Genomic DNA, 25236 nt, shown 5'->3' with positions numbered 1-25236 from the left:
TGTCCCAATCCATCACTCTAGGACCATAGAACCTGGGTATCAACAGGTGTCCCTGGGACTCTGAAGTGGCTGCCTTTGGACTCAGCTCTGTGCTTGTCACATTCAAGTCCCTATAGCACCTAGGCCTCATCTCCTTTCCCTGTCCCCTTCTAGCCAGCTCTAGCTCCCCTACTCTGATCTGCACACACACTAAGTACCCCAAAGGCCATGCCTCTGAACCTGTGGAGGCCGCTTTCTGCTTAGCGCTCTGTTCTCTTTCTGTGTCTGGGAAATTCTACTAGTTTCTTCTGAAAAGCTTTCTCTGATTTCTTTAGGAAGCTGTTCTCTGAACTCACATAGTTTTATATCTTGGTTATAATATATATTGCACTGTAGAATTTATTGTCACCTTGTCTGGTTCTCCAGCTGATGGAGAATTCTTTGTGGGTTGTATTTGTTTTGGGTTTCTTTTTATTTGATTTTGTTTTTGAGGGGAAGGGGGTGTCACTACCTGGCCTAGGCCGGCCTTTATCCCCCTGCCTTGTCTTCTTTTGTGCTGAGATTACAGGCATGTGTCACCATGCCAAGAATGAGAAAGTTCCTTGAAAGTATAGAACACGTTTAGCCTTGGTGGGTAGGAATGGTGCCAAAGATATAGTAGTTACATAAGAAGTCTCAACCAAATGGGTTCAAAGTTCTTGCTTAAGAACAGTCCGTGAGATGCTTACCAAAAAGCACGTCTCCTGTGTGCTTTTTTTCTACATACTTAATACATATCCTGCAGGTTGGATAAGTAGCTAACTTTCTAAGAAAATACAGTTGTCAGATAAGCACATAGCATGGAAGAAACAGTGATCTCAGAAGCCCTTGGTAACCGCACATATGGGTTATATGCTCTCGTTCCACGTGTACTGAAAACTGGCAGTGATATGGTTAAATAAATGGCAATGTGCAGGACCGCTTTGAGTCAGAATAACTTGGAGAACGAAACTGTTACCGGCGTGGTGCAGGGAGCGTCTATAAAGCTCAGGGTCTCCGCCACAGTGAAGAGTTACCTGGCCCCTAAGGTTGATAGCCAATACTACAAAGCACTAACCACACAGCGAATCTGAAGCCATCCTGGTCTCCGGAGTGAATTCCAGACCAACCAGAGGGAATCTCAGATCGTAAGCCCTGCTAAAAGTCGGGGAGAGGCGGGTGTTAACCTGTTTTCCTCAGAACCACGTTCTACCAGTCACCATGACGGCAAGAGAAGTTGAAAGTTGTGGTAGGCTCTGATGTAGATACGGTCACCCCACTAGTCACCTTCTAGGAATGTCCAGCTTCTAAGGGAACTATAAAGAACTGAACTCTGATCTAAGGGAAACAGCAATCTTAAGAAACAAGGGCCGGGTTTTTTGTGTCTGCTTTGATCCCTGTAATTTAACCTCTGCTAAGACAGTCATATGACAATAAATATAATCTCATGAACATTGGATGAGTTATTAAAAAAACGTTAATGAAAGTATCAGCCTTGATAAAAATGGATAATGGCTTTAAAAGAATCACTTAGCCATTTTAACAGTAAGATTACCAACCTTTGTGACATTTTAGAACTACGTGTAAGAGTCAGCTTGTCTAACAAATCACAGTAGTACGTGCCTGTAACTTCAGCACTAAAGAGCTGAGGCAGGAGGACGATGAGATTGAGGGCAGCCTGGGCTACATAATGAGAACAAAAACTGAATCAAACCAAACCAAAACAGTCGGTCAGATTAAGAGAATCAAAAAATGTATCAAACCAGAGTCATGAACCGTGAAAGTATTCTCCAAGACACTTTAGCCAAGCTTGCACCCAGACCCCAGAGTTTGTACCAGGCCTGTGACAGGGGCAGCATTGCTCCAAGTGTACCCACTACTATTGTGCTGCAATGACATCATGGCACAAGGTACGCATCCTCTTCCACCTTCAGTTGCTTAGTGACAATATGGTAATGGTCCATTAGCCACCTTAGCTGTTCCTTTCCTTTCGTCCCTGAATTATCCTTGTTGCTTGCTTGGGTTTGGGGTATTGACGTTGGTTTTAATTATACCTTACTTTGATCTTTTTCATTATGTGCATCGTATATCACACTATGGCATAAAGAGATTTTTGTCCAAGTAGGTAACGTGTGTTGAACACATTCCCCCTCACGCCCAGGTGAGACCAGGGCTTGCCACGTAGTCTGGGCTGACCTTAAACTCATGATCCTCCTGACTCAGTCTCTCAAGTGCCGGGATTACTGGCGTGTACCACTCTGACTGGCTTTGAAAGCCACTGCCTTAATGAAGGTTCTTAGCTTTTCAGCCTAGATTACTGTAACCTTGGCGGGGGGAGGTTCTAATTTTTAGTGTCTCCTTAAGTCACTCATGTTTCTACATGATGGTGTAATAACCATAACCACATAATAATGATGATGACAATTCTCCGCTGATATAGCTCGAGGGTTGCTAGCAATTGCCTGGATTTCGAGCACTTAAATACATTAAGGCATCTAATCCTCCTAACAACTGTGACTTCTCCTTAGGCTACAGTTGAGAAGACTCAAGTGCGTAAGCCAGAAACAGTTTGGCCTAGGCTGTGGTTTGGTCTCAGTCTGGCTCTGTGCGCTAACCTTTGACCTCTATTCTACGCTGCTTGTCTTCATCCACATAACTGTCTCTCATCCATACTCGGGACAGTCTCCATAACTGGGTCTAACGCACCAGACTCATGTTTTCCCAGCCACTTCCCATGTAAGGGGCTAATTGTATTTTTATTAGAATACGATGACGAGACTTGAGTAATTGTGGGAAGGCAGTCGGTCCAATTTGTCTCTATTTTGTCTCTCCACTTAGTTAACGCTTGATATTTAAGTTTGACTTTTCCCATGCAGAAGAGAGAAGGCATAAACCTAATCTGTCAATGAAGAAGTTTGGTTTTGGTTATTACAGTTTGTGATTTGTCTGTCTTAGGTAGCAGATGCAGCTTGTATAGGTGAGTCAATTGTCTTGGGCAATTAATGGATTCGAGAATGCGCACACACTTAGGAATAATGGCTGCAGTAATATATAGCACTCATATATCAAAGTGAACTTATAGTATAGTAGTTAAAAGACAGCTCCCTAGATTCAAACTGCTTGAATCCCTGCCCGCTGCTTATTTTGAGCAGAATTAACTTTTCAGACCCCCGGTTCCTGTGACTTTACCCAGTGAAGGAAACCATCTTCTACCAGACTTCTCAAAGGATTAAGGGGAAAAGGAAATATTACCTAGTTGGTATAATATTATATATTATTAAGTGATTCAGAAACCATATAGCTATTTTTGAATGTCCTACTCTATGCCCAGGAGAACTTGAAGAGGATCATAGTGAAAAAGATAACGCCTCCAGAATCTTCATCTTAAGCCTTGATACAACTGTCAGGACGACATCTTGTTATATGCCATCTGGACGGGTAGATGAACAAAAACACACCGCAGAATGAGAATTTGAAATGAAGTCCCAATTTACTGCCGACCTCATCCTCGCTTTCTTTGCCAAGCCCCTCGCCCAGCACCATGCAAGCAGTTCTGCTGGGCTTCTTTCTCTTTTCACTACCAACGCCTTATCCCTGCTTTTCGCAAGAGCCGGCTCCAGAAACCCTGGGATGTTCCTTCTTAAACGATGATCCAAGAAAGGCACAAATAAACCCTTACTCTCTGAAGGAACACGTTTAGGTTTCACTATTGGACATACAAAGTGCATCATTGGTCATTTCTTTCTGCTCCTTGTCTCTCCTCTATCCGTTAAACTCTGCACTATCCCACATCATGCTGATCGGAGCCTGCGTCTCCGTGTCTCTCGCTTTGTGGCTTCCTTGTTTGTCCATGCCTTTCTTTCTTTCTGTCTAGATCATGTCTACTCAGAGGTGCAGGTCCATCCTTCTGTAACTATCTAATTATTGTAGCCTCATTGAGGTTTTCCCGCTAAAGATGCTCAAGGTCTCATTGGCCTATCAAAAAACCACCTTTCATTTTCATCTTAACCGTGGTATCTGCTGGGGTCTCTGTTTCTCAGAGGTTGTCCTTCTGTTGCCTGGGGTCCCATGCCTCACACTTCTGTGCTGTTCTCAGAGTCTTCAATAGATTCTTATGAACAGACTGCTTAGCATCCTTCACTGTTGGAGGAACAATCAGAACTCTTCGGAGAAAGAAACGCCTCTGGTCCTATCCTTACATCTGGAGCTCCACCCGATGTGAGATCACTGTTGGTTTCTGCTTGAAGACATCATTGCTGCCACATTGCTATTTTCTGACTCCTTTCTAAACGGGTCCTGTGCTGGTCTTTGCCTTCCAAGGCTTCATTCTCCTCCACTTATCAGCACACCTTGACATACTTCTGCACCATGGTCTTTGACATTGGCCTCCTCCTGTGGGTGTGAGCCCAAATCATTTTGCTGAGGTTGGCTCTTTATGGCCTCTCTACTGGCACCTGAAGATGGAAATTATGACATCATCTAAGCCAATGATCTCCAAACATAATAGGATAAGATTGCTAACGTGCTTATTAAAAAACATTCCAGTTTCTGGATCCTGCTCTAAGCCTATTACACCAGCATGTCCCAAATAAAGGCCTAGAAATCAGAATGATTAGCAAGCATCTCAAAGAGATTCTTCTGATCAGATAGGGTGCTGGGCAACATCCACCAGCTTATCTGATGGACCAGTCTGTTTCCACTGCCCATCGGATGCCAGTGTTTGGAGGAAAGAGAGCATAGATTTCAGTGACTTAGCATTGTAATCTATAAATTTCTCTTTTCTGTCAGTTTAAGTACTGACTTATCACTTGATGTGGGACTCTTCCCTGTATGCTGTGAATATGTTTTATTACCATTGATTAATGAATAAATCTCTTTCCGCCAATGGCTTAGCAGAGCAAAGTCAGGTGAGAAATCCAAACAGAGACATAGACAGAAAGTAGGTAGATTCAGGGAGATGCCATGTAGCTGCTGAAGGAGAAAGATGCCAAAACAGAACCTTACCCTGTAAGTCACAGCCTCATAGCGATACACAGATGAATAGAAATGGGTTAATTTAAGATATAAGAGCTAGCTAGGAAAACACCTAAGTTATTAGTCAAAGAGCATTGCAATTAATATAGTTTCTGTGTGATTATTCAGGTCTGAGTAGTTGAGAAGCAAACGAGCAACCTCCACCTATACAACCACTAATATAGAACAACCTACCTAGGACCTCTGAACTTTAATGTCTTCTTCTTCATTATCATCATCATCATCATGAGATGTGGTGGTTTGAATGAGAACGGCCCCTACAAACTCATATATTGGAAGACTTTGAGCCATGGTTGATGGAATTATTCAGGAGGGATTAGGAGGTGTGTGTCACTAGAGGGTGGGTTTCAAAAGTCCATGCCATTTCCAGTTAACATGTCCCTCCCCCCTACAAGGTTGTCCTCACATGCATGTTCTCAGCTGCTACTTCAATGCCATCCCTGCCTGCTGCCAAGTTCCCCACCAGGATGGTCAGGAACTAACACTCTGAAACTGTACACAAGCCCCCAATTACACACTTGCTTTTCTAAGTCACATTGGTCATGGTCATCACAACAATAGAAAAGTAGCCAGGACAGAAAATAAAGAAAGACTAGAGAAAGGAAGAGAGGAGGAGAGAGCTGTAACAAATAATTAGTTTGCCTTCATGGATTTCCACTTAGACCAACTGTAAGGACTTTTAGAAGAATTACCTCTATCAGTTCCTTCTCGTGTTGCTGTAATAAAATGCCTGGCAGAAGAAACTCCAATGAAGGCAATTTTATTTTGGTTGATGGTTCCCAAGGGTACAAACCCATGATGGTGGAGAATGCATGGAAAAGTCATTCAGCAGTAGCAGAAGCGGGAATCAGCAGAGAAGAGGACCAGAGCTGTAACATCTGCAGGTCTGCCTTCCTTGACCCACCTCTGACAGCCAGGCCTCACGATCTCCCCAGATAGGAGCCCCAGGTAGGGAGATGACATTCAGACACATGAGCCTTTGCAAACACCATAGCAACCATAACATTCCCAAAGGTCTCAGTTTAACTGGGCCAGATACACTGTTGAAGTTAAGATACAGGAAACTGGTCATTGTTAGGATGCCTTCGAATTGAAAACTTTGATTTAATTGTATGTCATTTAAAAACCTTGTGCTAATGGTAAGCATTTTAGGTTATTGATAAAATATATATTGCTATTATTTATTATTATTATTAGTGTGTGTGTGTGTGTGTGTGTGTGCGTGTGTTGGTTTTCGAGGTGGTGGGAATTAGAAGCAGAGTCTCACAGTAGGTGGAGCTATAGTCTTAACCCTCCACTCTTTGTCAACATAATTTCATTACATATTGTTGCCCAGGAGAGTGGATGAATAATCACAACAATTTTATGAGTTGCTGCAACCATGTAAAAATAGTCTGGAGTGTTGTAAGGTCATTCAAACTCTGTAGCTCAAAAAGATGTCTGGAAGTGAGGTGCTAATTAAATTTAAAAATGGATGCTTATTGACCCATTCCTTTGGTATTTCAACTAGTATTTACTGCTGAGCGCTTGCTATCTACACGTTCTTGTGTTAATTGCTAGAGATGCATCTGTACATTGACAACACAGTCCAGACTCACTTAGAAAGATGAACACTGGGTCACTATTACACCTATGCTAAGTATTGCCAAGGAATATGGAACATTATAGAAAACATATAAAGGATTTGGCCTCTCCTGCTTCAGAAAGACATAAAGGAGGAAGTGATGTTAAGAAAAGCTGAAGAACAAACTGGAATTGAAGTAGGTATAGAGGGCCCAAGGTCCTCGGGCTCACAGATAGCACTAAGGAAACCAGGAGCGTTAGACACACAGGTTTTTCTCAACAACAGGAGGGATTTATACCTGTTTCTGCCCAGGTATAAATCACTGGCAATACTTAGCATAGGTGTAATAGTGACCCAGTGCTCATCTTTCTGAGTGACTTTGGACTGTGTTGTCAATGTACAGATGCATCTCTAGCAATTAACACAAGAACATCTAGATAGCAAGCATTCAGCAATAAATACTAGTTGAAATGCCAGAGAATGGGTCAATAAGCTTCCGTTTTTTCATTTCATCTGGGAACGGAGTAGCTAATAACCTGGAAATCCTGGCTATGTGTAGGGCCAGGCCTCACCCAAATAAATCCTCCAGACTACTGTGCTTATCCCAGACCCGTCCTCCCTAGACTTTATCCTGAGCGTTCTTTCTCCGTCAATAGATCCCATTCTGTGGAAGAGGTCACAGGTGCTCTGTAAATGAGTTTCGATGTAGCCATGCCTTAAGCTTTACTATTATGATAATTGTCAAGAGGAAACATTTTTTCCAAAGTTGTAATGTGTTTCAATGTGTCAAAAAAAAAAAACTGTTTCAGGTCAGACTCTAGAAGTGTGTGAGCCAACACTGGCTAACGAAGTGGTGCCCAACCAAGTTTTCTTTTTGACTCACGGAGGTTGTTACACTGCAAGCCATGGTGTTTGCCGGGACCTCCCCTCAAACGTGAATATGGGACTTCAGTAGAATGAACTTAGGGTATACTGGGGGAAAAAAAAAACTCAAAGAACTTGAGCTTGAACATAAAAGGAACAGGGGAGCTCATGAGGGCTGTGTGGACCAAGTAAGAGAGTTTAGAGTTGATTTTGAAAGCACTGGGGGCTGAAATGATACGACGTACATGCATAAAAGTCCGCATCCTATACAACCCTTTATGGATGCAGAAAGAAACAGTTGTTGCGATAGTCATGGAAATTATGATGGCCTAAAGTGATAAGTGGAAGCGAAGATGGGAAAAGGTCAAAATGCAAGGTTGAAGATGAGTTTCAGAAGATGCATCTTTGATAGGCTGTAAGGAGATAGGATGTAGTGAGTCAAGGTTCCAGCATTAAGCCGGTAGAGGCTACGTTAGCTGCTGATAAGAAACCCCAAGGAAAGATGAGTGGAAACAGAGATGGGAAAAGGTCCAAAACCAAGGTAGATGATGAGATTTAGAAGGTGCATCTTTGAGAGGCTGTAAGGAGATAGGAGGTAGTGAGTCAAGGTTCCAGCATTAAACGGGTAGAGGCTACATTCAGTGCTGATAAGAAACCCCAAGAAAAGAGCAGTTCAGGGCAGAGACGATGAGGTTAGTCACACATAACTTTGTTTGACTCACTAGTGAGTTGTCCAGGGAGATGTCTTAAGTACTAAGGGTATATAAAAGCAAAACAGAAAGCTAGCGTTCAGTTTCAGGGAAGGTTGCCCAGCATATAGATGATAAAAAAGAAGTCACAAGATGCAAACCAGTCACCCACTGCGTTATGAGGCATGGCTTTCCCTGAGTGACGTAGGTTACCCTGAAGCATCCAACCACTGGGCAGATGCATTCTGACCTTCCTCACTGTGCCCGCCAGAGGCTGCAGCGCATCCCTCCGCTCTCGTCTCTCTCTACCGTCTCTTTTTGCCTCTGACCCAGCAAGTTCAGTCTCTGGGTTACAACATACGTATCTAAGCGGACTCCCTCTCTTGTTATTTAAAACACTGAGACTCTGACAGATCAGCGACCTTGGATCAGAAATTTACGGTGGTGTCTGTCCGTCAAAGGGAACAGGGTCCTTACCAGGCAGAGCGAGGCAAGACAGGAAGCTCCTGTGGGCTCGTGGGTAGTCTCAATTTGGGAGTAGTTTGTTTACATTTTTACTTATTATTTATTATCCTTTGACATTTTCATACACATCTATAAGGAACTTAGATTGTTTCCATGAGCATTGCTAAGCCACATCCCCTTCCCCTTCCTGGGGAACTTCCTTTTCTTCCCAGGAAATCCCCCTCCTATTTCCCTGCCTTTGTTCTAGGACCCACTGAGTTCACAGGTGATGTTTACGTGAGCAAAGGAGGGGGTGATTTGGTAGTGTGGCCAACTTACTAGTGGCTATAGGACTCCTTCTCCAGCAACCATTAACTACACATAGCTTCTCAGAGGTTGGCCTGTGCTCCCTCTCCTTGGTTCATAGCTCTGGCTCAGCTCACCTCTCTGTTGGACAGATAATGTTCACCCTGTAAGATTTTTGTTTGTTAACTAACATTTCAAGTCTTTGCCAGTTCTTTACTGAATGTTAAAAGAGTAGAACAACCTAGGTGTGGCGGCACAAGGTTTACTCGGAGCACTTGAGAGTCCGAGGCTGGTGGATCGCTGAGTTCTAGGCCAGGCCATGGACAGAGCAAGTTCTAGAGCAGCCAGGGCTACACAGAGAAACCCTGTCTTGAAAAGCCATATACGTGTGTGTGTGTGTGTGTGTGTGTGTGTGTGTGGCTTTTAATATATATATATATTATATATATATGTATATAAAGGAGAATTTATGTTCTCTCAATGGTGACAATGCACTGTGTCCAAATTAGTGATTTGTCTGATGTCACATAGCTTATTAGTACAGAGAAGATATCAAGGTGCCAGGCTATTTATTTGATCATTGACCTTTTCACCAGGGGAGAGTTCCATGAACAATATTGTGAAATGGTTTTCAATGGGTGCAAAACTGAAGTCAGTTGGATTCAACAAATATTTGAAGACCTAAGAGTAGGTGCCAGGCATTTTTCTAGCCAGTAGGGGTGGCAGGGCATAGGTGCTACCGCTTTATTGTCTACGGAACATCCCTCGAGTTCTAACAGAAAGGCAAAGTGACTTTCATCCAACCTTACTTACAGTCAATAATTTATGGTCATGGGCTGGAGAGATGGCTCAGTGGTTAAGAGCACTGACTGCTATTCCAAAGGTCCTGAGTTCAATTCCCAGCAACCACATGGTGGCTCACAACCATCTGTAAGGAGATCTGGTGCCCTTTTCTGGCATGTGGGTGAACATGGAGGCAGAATGTTGTATACATAATAAATAAATCTTTTAAAAAAATAATAACTTATGGTCATGATTTCAGCACAACAACTTCCATTTAAGCGTACTGATCACTAGTTTCATGCCTTGGTTTCTGCAATGACATGATTACTAGCATATGCCATCATATCTGCCTGGGTTTCCTTCATTCTTAAAGCCTGAAATAGCACAGCCGATTCATGTAATAGTTGTGAAATCCTATTAAAAACGATAATATTAGCATAAAATATTACTTGGACCTAAATGCATACATTAAGTCATTATTAAAAAATATCAATGTAGTAATACTCCTAAAACTTATTTGATGTTTAAAACAGTATTAAATGTACCATTATATTCTTTCCTTATAGAACCAGATTTTTTACATCAAGTGATATTATTTTTATGGTCATATGACTCATCTGCTACTAAACAGCAATTTCAGTTATTTTTTTTACTATAAACACCTTTATAAATTTTCTATGTACGTTTAGAGTGATCGCACTTTACCCAATATTATTTTTGGATGCAAGTGTATTGCTTTCAGTGTCAGGAAATCTTTTCTATTAACATCTTGGATTTATTTATTTGCCAATTATCAAAGAAACACATCCTGTACCCTGGAATAAATTCCACTTTGTTGTAGACTCCAGCCAATATGATGATGTAGTCAAGATACTAATATCTTGGGCCAGGCGGTGGTGGCGCACGCCTTTAATCCCAGCACTTGGGAGGCAGAGGCAGGCGGATCTCTGTGAGTTTGAGACCAGCCTGGTCTACAAGAGCTAGTGCCAGGACAGGCTCCAAAACCACAGAGAAACCCTGTCTCGAAAAACCAAAAAAAAAAAAAGATACTAATATCTTACTCAAGTATTTGCTCCCATATGTTTGGAGAAGTTTCTTAGTTACTTTTCTAGTGCCATGACAAAACACCATGGTGAAGGCAACTTTAAAAAGAAAACGTTTCTTGGGGCTCAGAGTTACAGTGGGTTAGTATGCATGATCATCATGGCAGGGACCAGACCTGGAAGCATGCATAGCACCGGAGTGGTATGTGAGAGCTCACAGGTACTAGGCAGAGAGAGCACTAACTGGGAATGGTGTGAGCTTTTGAAATCTCAAGGCCCACCCCCAATGACACATCTTCTCCAACAAGGCCACACCTCCTAGTCCTTCCCAAACAGTTCCACCAACTGGGGCCAAGCATTCAGACATATGAGCACATGGGTGGTCATTCTCATTCAAAGCACTTTTGGGTGTGGAAACCATGCTGGCTTCATAAATTAGTTTTTTCCCCATAATTGCTTATGATTGTCTATGAATTGAGTCTGTTCAAATACAGAAAATATTCATTCTTTATAGGTTAGAAAAAAGTGCAAAAAAAATGAGTCAGGATAGTATCTTTTAAATATAGTATGTCCAATTATCTTTTCAATTTTTTGATATTTATTAATTTTATCTGTTAATCTTATCTGTTTACTACTTTCTTTTGAGTTATACTTTCCATTCACAATTTCTCAAATATGAGGTTTTGTTTTAAGATGCTTTTCTAATTTATCACAACTAAATTATACATAACATTATCATTTAAAAGTTTTCCAATCTTGTATTTCTAGCCTTCTTTATTCCTAAAATTACAACTTCTACCGCCTCTCCTTTCCCTCAGTAAGGTAAATTAGTATCTTTTAAGAATTCAGGTTCTTATTTTACCTGCTTTTCTATCGATTCTATAAATCAACACAACAAAGGACAAAAGTCATATTGTAGTGATAGTTCATTTGTATTTTAATAAATAAAGCTTGGCTGAAGTTCAAGGAGTAAAACAGACAGACTGTCAGCCTTACAGACCAGGCAGTGGTGGCACACCCCTTTAATCCCGGTAGCCACACTAGTTAGACATAGAAACCAAACGGTAGTGGTGCACAACCTTAATCCCAGCACTAGAGAGGAATATAAGACAGGAGGATACAGTTCTCACACACAATCTCAATCTGAGAATCCTGGAGGCAGGATCACCGTTTTGGATTGAGGTAGAGGGAAGAGCCAGTGGCTGGCTGTTTTGCTTCTCTGACCTTGAGGTTGAACCCCAGTGTATGTCTTTGGGTGTTTATTAATCATGCTACACATACGATCATTTCAATAGATGCAGAAAAAGCATTTGATAACACACCCAGCTGTAGATGTGGCTCAGTGATGAACAACTTGTATAGCATGCATGAAAACAAGAGAATAAATAATTAGAACATAATCCAATGTCATTTTATGATTAAAAACACTCTAGAAAAATGGCTATAGAAAAAATGAATGGGCCTCAACATATTAAAAGTATGTATAACCATTGGGGGGGGAGCTAAGAGATGCCTCTCTGAGATGTGGCAAAGGGCCAGGACGGCATTTTCAACACTTTTACCCAGAAAGGGACTAGAAGTCCTAGCCAGAGCTGTTAGGTAAGAGGAAAAAATAAAGGGCATTCAGATAGGAAAGGAGGAAATCAGATGGACAGTGTTTGCGGATGATAAGATGCTTCATCAAATTCCAAAGATCCCACCAAAAACTCTCCGAATAAGTGAATTCGGCAAAGTGGCAGAACACAGAGCCAACACACAAAACCTGGTATTGTTGTCATATACCAATATTGATTTACCTGAAAAATCAATAAAGCAGCCTCACTCATAACAGCCACATTGTATTAAACATTAACTATCTAGGAACTATTTAGCAGAAATGAAAGTCCTATACCATAAAAAAAAAATACAAAATGTTTCTTGTATACAGCAGAAGGCTGATCCTGTTTTCGTACCCATTCTCTTAGCCTGTGTATTTTATGGGTGAATTGAGCCATAGCACAGACACTGAGAGCAACAATAAATAAATGGGACCTCCTGAAACTGAGAAGCTTCTGTAAAGCAAAGAACATGTTCAATAAGAAAAAAGGCAGCCTACTGAGTGGGAAAAATCTTTACCAACCCCACATCAGACAAAGGACTAATCTCTAAAATATATAAAGAACTCAAGAAATTAGACACCAAAATACTTAATAACCCAATTTGAAAATGGGGTACAGAACTAAACAGAGAATTCTCAACAGAAGAATCTTAAATGGCCAAAAGATACTTAAGGAAATGTTCAACATCCTTAGCCATCAGGGAAATGCAAATCAAAACAACTCTGAGATATCATCTTACACCTGTCAGAATGGCCAAGATCAAAAACACCAACAATAGCTTATGATGGAGAGAATGTGGAGTAAGGGGAACACTCACCCATTGCTGGTGGGAATGCAAACTCATACAGTCACTTTGGAAAAATCAGTATGGTGGTTTCTCAGAAAATTGGGAATCAACCTACCTCAGGACCCAGCCATATCACTCTTGGGCATATACCCAAAAGATGCTCAATCATACTACAAAGGCATTTGTTCAACTATGTTCATAGCAGCATTATTTGTAATAGCCAGAATCTGGAAACAACCAAGATGCCCCTCAACCGAAGAATGAATGAAGAAAATGTGGCACATTTACACATTAGAGTACTACTCATTGTAAAAAAAAAAAAAAAAAAAAAAAAAGACATCTTGAATTTGCATGCAAATGGATGGAATTAGGAAACACTATCCTGAGTGAGATAACCCAGACCTAAAAAGATAAATATGGTATGCACTTATCCATAAGTGGATACTAGTTATATTTATTTATGTCTGCTATATTATTTCTGTTTATTATTTATGTCTATAACAGATGTAAATAAACATTTTTATCCACTATCTGATGAATGGATAAAGAAAGTATAATACATAAATCCACATAATACTCTTAAATCATTAAGAAGAACAAAATGAAAAGGAGGAGAAGAGGGAGGTAGACAAGTTGTCCTATGTGACATGAGGGAATTACAGTTATGACATTAAGTGAAAAAAGCCCAGTGAAGCCACAACTGCCAATAACCTCATGTTTGACCTACATCACACCCATACAGAAACTACCTGATTTTCCTGTTCCTTTTTTTTTTTTTTTTTACAGGAATCTTATCTCCCTGGGTGAGGCAGCACACGCTGGCAATCCCAGCACTTGGGAAGATCGCCATTTAAAGCTCACCCTGGGCCATCTAGTGAGTCTAGCCAACCTGAACTACATAGCAAGAAAGGAAAAAAAAAAAGCACGAGGAGGCTGTATGTTTCCTTTCGCCATCCTCTTTCCCCCTCTACAATCCAGGTAAATTTTCTTAGATTTCACCACAAGTTGGGAGGAGGAAGTCATCAGGCCTTTGCCTTTTCTACAGTTGATGGAGACTCGCAGTTGAGAGTGTATTCTGTTGTGTTTACTCAAAGTTCTGCTGACTGGCTGACCCACACCACTAACATTTTACTGAACCTTTTCACTTAGTTTATTTGAGTCAAGGCATTCTGCTGTAGTTCGACCTGTCCTTTCCCTTAGGTGTGTTCTGGGGGAAGCTCCTAATGTGTGTGAAATGAGTCTGTAGACTTATGTATGCTCCATGGTAAAAATAAGACACACCTTAGAGCTATGTATGGCAAGTGCTTAGCACTGCAGAGGTTCCAGGGCTCCGGCCCCACCCGCCTACTGCCTCCCGTTCTCTGCTATGATTCCCGTCCATTTTCCCAGTTGATGAACTAATTTTACTTATTGGCCTTGTTATTCCTTGATTAATCAAGTTTCCTCCTAACTCCAAGACTGCACAGGCTGTCTTCTGCAGGCTGTCTGTATTCTGCACAGGCTGTCTGTCTTCTGCACAGGCTCCTTTTCTAAGCCTGCATACCTTGCTATCTCACATGTTGTTTAAGCTTCACCAAAACTCTTAGGATGACTAGAAATCTTCTTGCTTTTTTTATTTTTTGAGACAGGGTTTCATCTTCTTGCTTTTTAAAGCCTATGTGTTCCTTCTTTTTGAAGGGAATTTATCTTTCTCCATACCTTTCACCCTTTGCAATCCAACCAAATTTCCTAGATCTTCACAAAATCCTGGTAAGAATTATCAAGAGCTTCACATCTCTCTTATAAATGAACTAGCTTGGCCCAATTTCTTGTGCCAACAGCCAAAAGGGAATATAGAGATTAGAGTTTTTTGGAAGCTTCCTGGCTTTGTATTGACGTATGTCTTCATTTCTAAAACAGTGTCACTTCGTTTTGTTTATAATCATATTGAATGTCTGTCCAGATTACAATCTTTTTGTCCTGTGTGAATTTCTTGCCGGTCCTCTCAAATGAAATATAGTTTTTAGGTTATCTCAAACACAAGTCTACATGTGAAATCTCAAAGAATCACACTTCTATATGTGCAAGAGAAAAGGTGTTGTGATCATGTTTTAGATTTAATCCCAAAGTCCCTTATTCCTTATAAAGCACATAGGTGGGAAACTGGTCCCCACCAGAGTGGAGAACCTCCGCTCACTGAAAAAGCAAACAAGACATGGACCAGGGAAAGACCTTCCTGTGTCCGCCTGCTGAGTACTGCGATTGCAAGTGTGTGATTCGGTACTCAGCTGGGTTGTCAGGGCACCTGTGGGAGAAACTGTCTACAGGGCTGATTTTGATTTCCAGCAAGAAAACCCTTCCTTGTGGGTTCTTTTCCAGTTATTCCTATAATATCCTGCAGATATCACTAAATGGTTAGGCTATAAAACTACATTCCCGATCACCATCGCTTCCGCTGTGAAATAGCTTAGCAGGAATGCACACATCGGAAACAGAAAAGCCGGTTTTTAAGAAAATCAATGAGAAGGAAAACATTTAAAAGTACGTTCAGTCCTATAACCACTTGAGATTTACTCAAAGCACCAGTAAGAGGCGTCCATGGGCTTAACTCACGATGCACAAGTCTTTAGCCGGATGACTCGTCTCCATCCCCAGTTCACCTGTGCGTTTCAAACACCTCCCAAGTTTCAGTCAACTCACTAAAGAATCTGAAATGTTAAAACCTGTTAAGCACCCAAGAAGTGTGTCAATAAAGAAAGGCCAAGATCAGAGTTAGGCACACTACTAAGGAATGACTTACAGATCATGAGATCAGAACAGGTGAAGGTTTCTAGTTTATCAAATTATCCAGTCTTAACCAAACGACAGCCCACAGATTAATCTCTGCTGCCCTCTTACTCTACGGCTGGGTCCTACCTCTGCTGCCCTATGGACGCCCCACGCGGCCGAGCGTCAAACCTAGAAGCGCTGGAAAGCGCTCATCAATCTCTCTCGCCTATTTCTAGACTTGACTGAGATATTGCATGGAACAGAGCATAATAATTTACATAAAATTATTATTATAACTACCACTACTATTATTATTTACATCGGATTCGCTAGGGGACATTACATAAAATCCACAAACTCCACAACCGGACAATATATATATATATTTTTTTTTTTTCTAAAACCAGTGCGCATGCGTACACCCTTTTACGGCCCATTCCACCCCACATCCCCACCCCGCCCGCGAGCGCCCTCGACTGCGCACGCGTCAAAGTGCAGACTTCATTGGTTGAGGTACCGGAAGAGGCGGAATTCGCAGGAGTTCGCGCGTCCAGTCAGGCCCTTCCGGGCCGCAGTTCCTCGGTGTGCGGCGCGGCGGCGTGGAGATGCCCGGCCGTGGGGTGCGCGCCGACGATTGCGCCGCGCCGGTGCCCGTGCCCACGGCGACTGCACACAGCGAGGCCCTGGGCAGCAAGGTGCGGCGGGTCTGGGGCATCGGGACGCGGGCGGCGGGACCCGCGGCTGTGCCTGCGCCCGTGGCGTCCCTGCAGACTTGCAGTCGTCTCTTCATAAGACCCTAGCATTTTAATCTTTACCTGCCTTTCTCCCGCTCTCGCTTCCTTCGGGATAGGGTTTTCATGTCGCTCAGGCCAGGCTCAAGCTCTTGTTTGAGGGGAGCATGGCCTCATTCCCTTGCCTAAGAACCGAGATTTCAGGGATGCACCGCCATGCAGAACCCTACCCTTAGCTTCCAGTTACAGACAAAATCTTCAGACATGGATAGTGGAGGGATGTGCGTACCGTCTTTTCAGGTGTTAAATGTGCTAAATTCTACACACACACCCTTTTGAATGGCGTCTTCGGTTAGCGGCCTTATTCCCACGGTATCACAGTTTTCTTTGGTACCAGCTAAAGTGAGATGTATGTATACCCGTCATTCCTAAAACACTGTAGAAGCAGACTTGAGGCTCCAGGAAGATGAGCTCCTGTGGCTTTGTAGTTCCTTACCGCAACTGTCACCTCTGGTGGTGTGGAGACGTAAGGGTGCACATTGAAGAGGGTGCCTGTGAGTTTTCAAAATACTCCGCCTCTTAATACTGTGTGTCGCGCCGTGTGATGCTGCCCAAGAGGCATTGCCTACTTAGGCTTCATCTGGTGATCAGAACAAGCCCAGCTTGATGATACCAGCAGGATGTAGTCTTGACCGTACAAAATAGAATAAGTGCGGAGGTAGAAAATGATGTTTTCTCCCCGCAGGTAGAGCCGTCAGTGCCATTATTTTTTCTGAATGACTGATTGTCCTCTACGCAAAGGGAGGAACCCACATTCGTTTTCTTTCTCTTTGTTTTAATTTACAGCAAGAGGTTATAAAACTAAAGACTGGTACTAGTTTTGGTAGACAGTGTCTCACTTAGGTTAAAGGTATAAGCCCTGTGGTAACTGGCTCCTGGCATGCCTAAGCCTTTCCTTCTTCAGCTGTTTGCCACGGAGCCCTTCTGGGTGCTGTGGCCCCTGTATAGTGTCTGTTTAGACAAGTTGTGTATTTGACAGCCCCAGACCTATTACTTAGAATATCCCTACTGAACATACTTTGGAAACTTCTACCTTAGCTTTTTCTTTATTTTCATAGATTAAAGAGCAAAAAATCATTGTGGATGAACTCTCTAACCTGAAGAAGAATCGGGTAAGTTACTGCAGGAATCTGGAATAGTGTACAGTATATTAAGATTAGGCGTTAGATCATTTATGCTAAAGTTACAAAGTTCTGATGTACTGATTTCAAACTAAAGTGCCCTGGTTTGTTGTTGTTTTTCATTTGTTTCTCTGTATATGCCAGTGCATCTCAAAGTTGAGAAAATTATTTCCCTATTACACTTTACCAAAAATTGAGTTATTTCCTTTTCCACAGAAAACTGTAATATTCCAAGTACTTAACCCATTTAATGCCCTTTCTATGACGTGTTCATCAGTCAGCTGCTGTTTCATGTGTGGTTTTTCTGTGGAAAATTGTATCTTAAGTGAGCTCTCTCAATCCTCTAGTGACTGACATTTTCAACACTTCTGATATTGTCATTTGTGAAATATTGAACGCCAATGCAAATTAATACAGAACTTTAGGAGATCAGACTGTCAAAATGTCTAAACATTGTGTGAGACTTGACCTGGGGCTTCTTTCGGAGCAATTGATATATATACAGTTGTGATACGCATGGGCGTTTAATTGCGGTGGCAGCCGTCTGTATCTGTAATGGTGAAGAGACAGACAAATGTCTGACGTTTGCGGGCAGCAAAGAACTCTAGCGTTGTTCCTGTGTGGCGATGTAAAGAACCTTCGTTGATGAGCAAAGCTCTCCGTGCTGTACACCTGTAAGAGTGAACCGTAGCCTGTGGCTGCGGTAGCTTTGTGATTGACAGGACAGAGGCAGGATGGCATCACTGCACAAACAGCCGTTTCTGGGTGGCAGAGCATCAGTGACTTGGTATCTGTTCGTATCTGATAAATGACCGTTCTGAATATTCCTGAAGCTCAAGAGTAAGTGGTCGTAGGGTTCTGTGGAGCATCGCCGTGCGAATCGTGTCCTGATACTGTGACTTTCTTTTGCAGAAAGTGTACAGGCAGCAACAGAACAGCAACATATTCTTTCTTGAAGATCGAACAAACATGCTTTCTGAAAGCAAAAGTGAGCGGTCTTCATTTTGGTTTTGTTCTTAGTGTTATGTGTGGAATGCTATAGAAAACCTCCTATAGGCTTTCTGTGGGGATTCATAATAGTGCCTCAACTCAGCCCCATCTTCATGAGCCACATCTGGGCGTGTGTGTGCCTACAGTGATCTGTTTCCAGTTAGCCTTCCAAAGATCTCTACAGTTTTAAAAAGACCCCTTGGCTGGGGTGGGACTGGGATTCTGACTGGCTGGACCGTGGGCTGGCAGCTGCTAGCAGTGAGTTCCCATTCATAGCAAGCCCGCGAGGTCTGAAGACACTGTCACACTGCAGCAGAACTCCCCAGTCCCCTGTCCTTGTGCTTTTTCTGTCCCCTTTCCCCTATGACTCCCAAGCCGTAGGGGTCAGGAGTGTGAGATGGAGGTCCAGTTTTGGACTGAGCCCTCCAGAGTCCCTTAATCTCCGCACGCACCAGGTGTGGTTCTTGTTTTACCTGCCGTCCACTGCCAAAAGAAACTTGTCTGAGGGAGGGTGAGACCTGAGCCACGGAGCAGCTGTTGGCAGGTGACGGCTGCCAGGGAGGAGGAGAGTCGGTGTCCTTAGGGATGTGACTCCTGGTAGATTACCCATGTCCTAGTAGGAGAGGGAAGGTGGGGAGGAAGTGTGTGATGCTATATCACAGACATATGAAGTAAAAACATAACTTCAAGATGTATTTGCTGTATTTACCAAGTGAGATAGGCATTTTTTTTTTCATACTTTGACTAAAGTATAAAAGTTCATTTTCTGATTTTTCATTTTCGGGGGGAATACTTTGAGCTTGCAAGGTCTTGACAGATTTGAAAGTTGTATATGCAAAGTGCTTAGCCAAGTGCTTGGAGCAAAATAAGCACTCAGTGCAAGGAAACCATTCCCAAATTCAGCACTGTTTGTCCCTGCGGCATTCTGAGTTAGTCCTGCAGTTGTACAATGCATCTACTCATAGGAACTTGAGAAGTAGGTCTGTTTTGTCTGTGAGTTAATAGGTGAGCATTTCTGAGCTTCAGTCTGTTTTGTCTGTGAGTTAATAGGTGAGCATTTCTGAGCTTCAGTCTTTTTTTTCCACTCCCTCCTACAGATACATTGGATGAACTAAGAAAAGAATACCAAGCCTTAGAAAACTCAGAGACGACCAAAGTCAAGACCCAGTCGCCCTGACTTCACAGAGCCATGTGCGGCATCTGCTGTTCTGTAGGCTTCTCTGTTGAGCACTTCAGTAAAGAGTTAAGAGAGGATTTGCTCTGCAACCTTAGGCGACGGGGTCCCAGTAGCAGCAAGCAGTTGTTAAAATCTAGTGTTAACTATCAGTGTTTGTTTTCTGGTCACGTCCTTCACTTGAGAGGTGTTTTGACTGCCCAGCCTGTGGAAGACGAGAGTGGCAACGTGTTCCTATGGAATGGGGAAGTTTTTAGTGGGGTCCAGGTTGAAGCAGAGGACAATGACACCCAGGTTATGTGCCGTAACCTTTCTGCCTGTAAGACGGAGTCTGATATTTTGGCACTCTTCTCCAAAGTCCGAGGTCCTTGGTCTTTTATATACTATCAAGCCTCTAGCCATTGCTTATGGTTTGGAAGGGACTTTTTTGGCCGCCGTAGCTTGCTTTGGCATTTTAATAATCTGGGCAAGAGTTTCTGCCTCTCTTCAGTTGGAGCCCAGGTATCTGAGCTTACAGACCAGTGGCAAGAAGTTCCAACATCTGGAATTTTCCAAATTGATCTCAATTCTGCTGCTGTTTCCAGTTGTGTGACTTTAAAATTATATCCGTGGAAATACGTTTCTGAGCAGAATGTTATTGAAGAATGTGCTATCGACCTGACTCAGACTCCAGCAGAATTGCCGGCGCTTGTATTGGTGGTAGCAAGTGAAGCCGAGCTGTATCTTCCAAAACCCATTGCTCCCTTAAATAAGATGCTGCCTGAAACTCCACTGGAAGCTCCCTGTAGAGACAGTTCCCGTGTACCACATGCAAGAGAGACACTTGAGACATTTCTGACGGATGGACACACAAAAGAAGTAGTTCGGCAGTTCATTGATGTCCTGAGCGTTGCGGTCAAGAGACGTGTCTTATGTTTAGCTAGGGAGGAAGTTTTACAAGCTTGTCATAAGAAAGCAAGCATTGCGATCCTCTTTTCTGGAGGTGTGGATTCCATGGTGCTCGCAGCCCTTGCGGACCGTCATGTTCCTTTAGATGAGCCAATCGATCTCCTGAATGTGGCTTTTGTGGGTAAACGAGAGATTGGGCCACATGTTCCTAACATCGAAAAAAAACAGCAAAGCCGTCCCAAGACCCTGTCTGAAGAATTCTGTCAGGGTGCCGCTGAGGTGCCGGACCGAGTCACAGGGAAAGCAGGACTGAAGGAACTGCAGTCTGTCAACCCTTCTCGGACTTGGAATTTTGTTGAAATCGATGTTTCTCTTGAAGAGCTACAAAATCTAAGAAGAGCTCGGATATGTCACTTAGTTCAGCCCTTGGACACGGTTCTGGATGACAGCATTGGCTGCGCCGTCTGGTTTGCGGCTAGAGGAATCGGTTGCCTAGTGACCCAGGATGCTGCGAGATCTTACGAGAGCGCTGCAAAGGTGTGTGCTGGGATTTTTGCTCAGGGATTTCCGAGACCTAATTTTGACTCTTGAACCTTTAAACATTTAAGGTTGTAAGACTATACTGCATTTTATTTATTCTTTTTAATACAATGTATATTACTTCTTTAAAACTGAACATTTTTTTTTACTATTTTCTGACCTGTGGGTTTTTTTTTAGGCTTTATAAGAAAAATCTCTCTCTCTCTCTCTCTCTCTCTCTCTCTCTCTCTCTCTCTCTCTCTCTCTCTCTCTTCTTGTCCTCGGTCACATCTCTGGCTTTCTTCACTCTTCTGTAGGTGATTCTGACTGGTATCGGTGCAGACGAGCAGCTGGCAGGTTACTCCCGCCATCGTGTCCGCTTTGAGGCTCTCGGCCTCGAAGGACTGAATGAGGAAATAGCCATGGAACTGGGCCGCATTTCCTCCAGAAACCTCGGTCGTGACGACAGAGTTATTGGTGACCACGGAAAGGAAGCAAGGTGACTCACTCATTACTCAGATGCTCTGTAGTAGAAATACAAGGGAAGGCCTCCTACTCCTTTTCTGTGCAGAGTGCTCCCATCAGGACAGGAGCAGTTGCACACGGTCTCAGCTTTACCCTGTAAACAGTCCAGAGCAGAGCTGAAGGAAGTCTGCACTCATGATAGGAGGTGACTGAGTAATTCTTTCTAGGGCCATGATGAAAAAACTACAGACGTGAAAACAGCATAGTGTATTTCCAAGTGGAGGCAGTTTAAGGATTTGTTTTGCCCCACAAGCCCACCCTGACTTCGTCCTACAGGGTTGTAGAATCTGGGTTTGTCCATGTAGGCATGTCTGCTGTGGTGATCCATGGGGGTCCCAGGCCTGGATTTCTGCCCCTTGTGTGGTTTTTGAACAGATTTAGTACTGTTTTAGATCGCCTAAAATCTTCACAGAGACCAAGGCAGTTTCGTGTGTGCTTTTGAAATCTTGGATTGTTTCTGCCTACAACGTACTTAGGATGTTAGTTAGGACATAGTGAAAAAGAAGCGTTTTCAACGCTAAGAGCACAGGGAGACAAGGCGGTCTGAGGAGCACAGCTGTGGAGCTCTGTGTTGATGGTGGTTCACTTTAACTGGCAGAGTCCAGAGACCATGGATTTGAGACCAGCCTGGCTTACATAGCAAGACCATGTCTCAAAAAGAAAAATGAATGGCACTGTGTTTAAATAAGTGGTATTTCGTTAGAAGGATTCAGCAGGCAAGAAGGAGGAAGCCATGTAAGCCTCATGAGAGCTGGGGCATCATAGTAGTTACCTCCCCCTGTCTGAGAATGGTCTCTAGCCTTTATTTCATGCTTAGTCCTTTCCAGTGAAGCATGATTGTCTTTGCCCAGCTGTCCCTGTGTTGCCAGTCCTTGTCCAAATTAGATTGTCCTTGCTGTTGTGTTTCTCAAGATTGTATTTCAAATAGATAGTTTGTACTGTTCTACAAAGTAAATAAACTTCTCCCTTGGAAGAACGTGAGAGAGGGTCAGGAGTTGCAGAAAAGGAACATCAGGCAGATGAAGGGATAGAGAATTTACTTTTTGTGATGAAGCAATTAATTCCAAAGGCCTAAGGAAATTATTCCAGTGCTGCGTTCGGGTGGTAGTGTGTACAGTGAGTGCAGTGTGGATTATTCCAGTGCTGCGCTCAGGTGGTGGTGTGTACAGTGAGTGCAGTGTGGATTATTCCAGTGCTGCGCTCAGGTGGTGGTGTGTACAGTGAGTGCAGTGTGGATTATCCCAGTGCTGCGCTCAGGTGGTGGTGTGTACAGTGAGTGCAGTGTGGATTATCCCAGTGCTGCGCTCGGGTGGTGGTGAGTGCAGTGTGGATTATTCCAGTGCTGCGCTCGGGTGGTGGTGTGTACAGTGAGTGCAGTGTGGATTATTCCAGTGCTGCGCTCGGGTGGCGGTGTGTACGAAGAGTGGTTACGACGGTGAGTGCAGCAGAGCTGCTGTGTTCTGAGGATGGGCAGGGGACGTTGGGGATGGGCTCGTAATGGAAACAAACCCAGCTTCAGAGAAAATCCATGGTTTTGTGGGAAAGTGAAGAAGCAGAGAGCAGAATGTTTCTGTTTTAAATGTAGTATTTGTTATGGATACCAATTTGTGGCTGCATAAGCAATTTAAGTGTAAATAAACAAAATTCTTACAGTTTTGTTTATTTACAGTGTTACAAGTCCAGGCTTTTGGAACCCTTTATGTTGGCTTCATGCCCCTAAAGTTCAGTTTCTGTAGACATGCTCAAACCAGACAGAAGTTATTTATGATCAAGCTGTATACTGGGGGCACCTGCAAGGATACTCTGAAACAACTTGAAATTATTTCTTGATATCATAGACAGCTAATTTATTTAGATTTTAGAATTCTTTATAATGCATATAAAATTGCCACGTTTTGGAACACCTTTTTAATGTGGTTGAATTTTATGTTTTAAATTATATAATTACTAATAGACTTGTTTTAGTAGTGGTCACTCTCATTTTTTTTTTTTTTTTTTTTTTTTAATAAATTTTAGGTTTCCTTTCCTGGATGAGAATGTCGTGTCTTTCCTAAATTCCCTGCCGGTGTGGGAGAAGGCAGACCTGACTTTGCCCCGTGGGGTGGGTGAGAAGCTCATCTTACGCCTAGCAGCTGTGGAACTCGGCCTCACAGCCTCCGCCCTTCTGCCAAAGCGGGCCATGCAGTTTGGATGTAGAATTGCAAAACTGGAGAATGTTAAGGAGAAGGCATCTGATAAATGTGGAAGACTCCAGATCCTACCAGAGCAAACCTCTCAGAAAGATTGCGTCATCCCGTGATTCCACCAATAAACAGCTGCTGCCTCGCGGGTGGGGTGTTGTGCTTTCTTAGTGTGTTGTAGGAGTTCTTTTTTTGTTTGTTTGTTTGGTTGGTTGGTTGGTTTTTCAAGACAGGGTTTCTCTGTAGCTTTGGAGCCTGTCCTGGAACTAGCTCTGTAGACCAGGCTGGTCTCAAACTCACAGAGATCCGCCTGCCTCTGCCTCCCAAGTGCTGGGATTAAAGGGCGTTGTAGGAATTCTTTTCCCCATCAAGGCTCCTTTCAATCAGACACATGGGGTGAGTCAGGCAGGGTTCCCCAGATGGCCTCAGCACTGGGGTTGTTACTGGAAGCTCAGATATGTACAGGATTAGAGCTGGCCTTCGGGGGAGTTTCTCCTGAGAAGCGGGTGGAGTGGGCTGCAGCTGAAGCTCCGCCAAGGCCATTAGAGATGCGATGAGTTACAGTTTGCAGATGCGGGAAGGGGCTTGCAGGATGAAATTACAGAAGGCACGCAAGGCTGCTTTCCACCCTAGTCCCTTGCCCTGTGCATCTCTTCCACCTGGCTGTTTCCGGGTTCTAGCCTTTTGAATTCTCTCAGCACACTTAACACTGAAGGGGTTGGGAGGGGGTGTTGTGAGAGTCCAGTTCATAATGGCGGGAGAGAGAGCAGAGGCCTTGCTTGTGCTGGGCGCTAGAGGACCATTCCTGTAGGACTGAGCTGAACCTGAGACCTGACACTGACTCCCCGAAGACAGTCTCAGAATTGAGTTATTTTCTAGAACACTTGGGTGATGTTCAGAGATGGTAGGAAAAACCAGTCAGTGTCTCTGTGTCAAACACTTTGTTCCCCAGTCTCCAGAAGAGCCATAGCCACAGATAACTCAGTTTGCTGTTGTCTTCAGAAACTGGCTTAGGCTTTGGCAGACTCAATGCCCTTGTCAGCTCGTTTCCCTACTTGAGGAACTTTTAAGAACTAATTTAAATATTTTCTGGCCCTTCGGCTGTGCTTGTCCCCTGCTTAGCCGTTCTCAGAAAGGTCAGTTGATTAGCCTGAGACCTGCCTCTGGCCAGCACAGAACTGACTTCTGAGC

General features: G+C 43.2%; 2 protein-coding genes across 2 annotated transcripts; both read left to right on the top strand.

Moving 5' to 3' along the window:
* Positions 1-16393: 16393 nt before the first annotated feature.
* Positions 16394-19995, top strand: Asdurf (ASNSD1 upstream open reading frame). The gene is made up of 4 exons (XM_057758619.1): positions 16394-16552; positions 17707-17760; positions 18682-18757; positions 19857-19995. The coding sequence occupies exons 1-4, from the start codon at positions 16463-16465 to the stop codon at positions 19934-19936; spliced, it is 300 nt and encodes a 99-aa protein (XP_057614602.1). The 5' UTR covers positions 16394-16462; the 3' UTR covers positions 19937-19995.
* On the top strand, positions 19949-24188 carry Asnsd1 (asparagine synthetase domain containing 1). Its single transcript, XM_057758618.1, has 3 exons — positions 19949-21358; positions 21658-21839; positions 23882-24188. Exons 1-3 carry the CDS (start codon positions 19949-19951, stop codon positions 24162-24164), a joined length of 1875 nt encoding a protein of 624 aa, XP_057614601.1. The 3' UTR covers positions 24165-24188.
* Positions 24189-25236: the final 1048 nt, after the last annotated feature.

The sequence above is a fragment of the Chionomys nivalis genome, chromosome 26, assembly GCF_950005125.1.
Source record: "Chionomys nivalis chromosome 26, mChiNiv1.1, whole genome shotgun sequence".
In the NCBI taxonomy this organism is placed as follows: domain Eukaryota; kingdom Metazoa; phylum Chordata; class Mammalia; order Rodentia; family Cricetidae; genus Chionomys; species Chionomys nivalis.
The sequence above is the reverse complement of the archived record's forward strand: the minus strand, read 5'-3'. Positions and strand labels throughout refer to the sequence as shown.

Coding starts and splice junctions, on each gene's coding strand:
- Asdurf (XM_057758619.1), top strand. CDS start 16,463: ATGCCCGGCCGTGGGGTGCGCGCCGACGATTGCGCCGCGCCGGTGCCC. Junction 17,761..18,681: donor CTAACCTGAAGAAGAATCGG/GTAAGTTACTGC, acceptor TTTCTTTTGCAG/AAAGTGTACAGGCAGCAACA. Junction 18,758..19,856: donor CATGCTTTCTGAAAGCAAAA/GTGAGCGGTCTT, acceptor TCCCTCCTACAG/ATACATTGGATGAACTAAGA.
- Asnsd1 (XM_057758618.1), top strand. CDS start 19,949: ATGTGCGGCATCTGCTGTTCTGTAGGCTTCTCTGTTGAGCACTTCAGT. Junction 21,359..21,657: donor CTTACGAGAGCGCTGCAAAG/GTGTGTGCTGGG, acceptor ACTCTTCTGTAG/GTGATTCTGACTGGTATCGG. Junction 21,840..23,881: donor GACCACGGAAAGGAAGCAAG/GTGACTCACTCA, acceptor AATAAATTTTAG/GTTTCCTTTCCTGGATGAGA.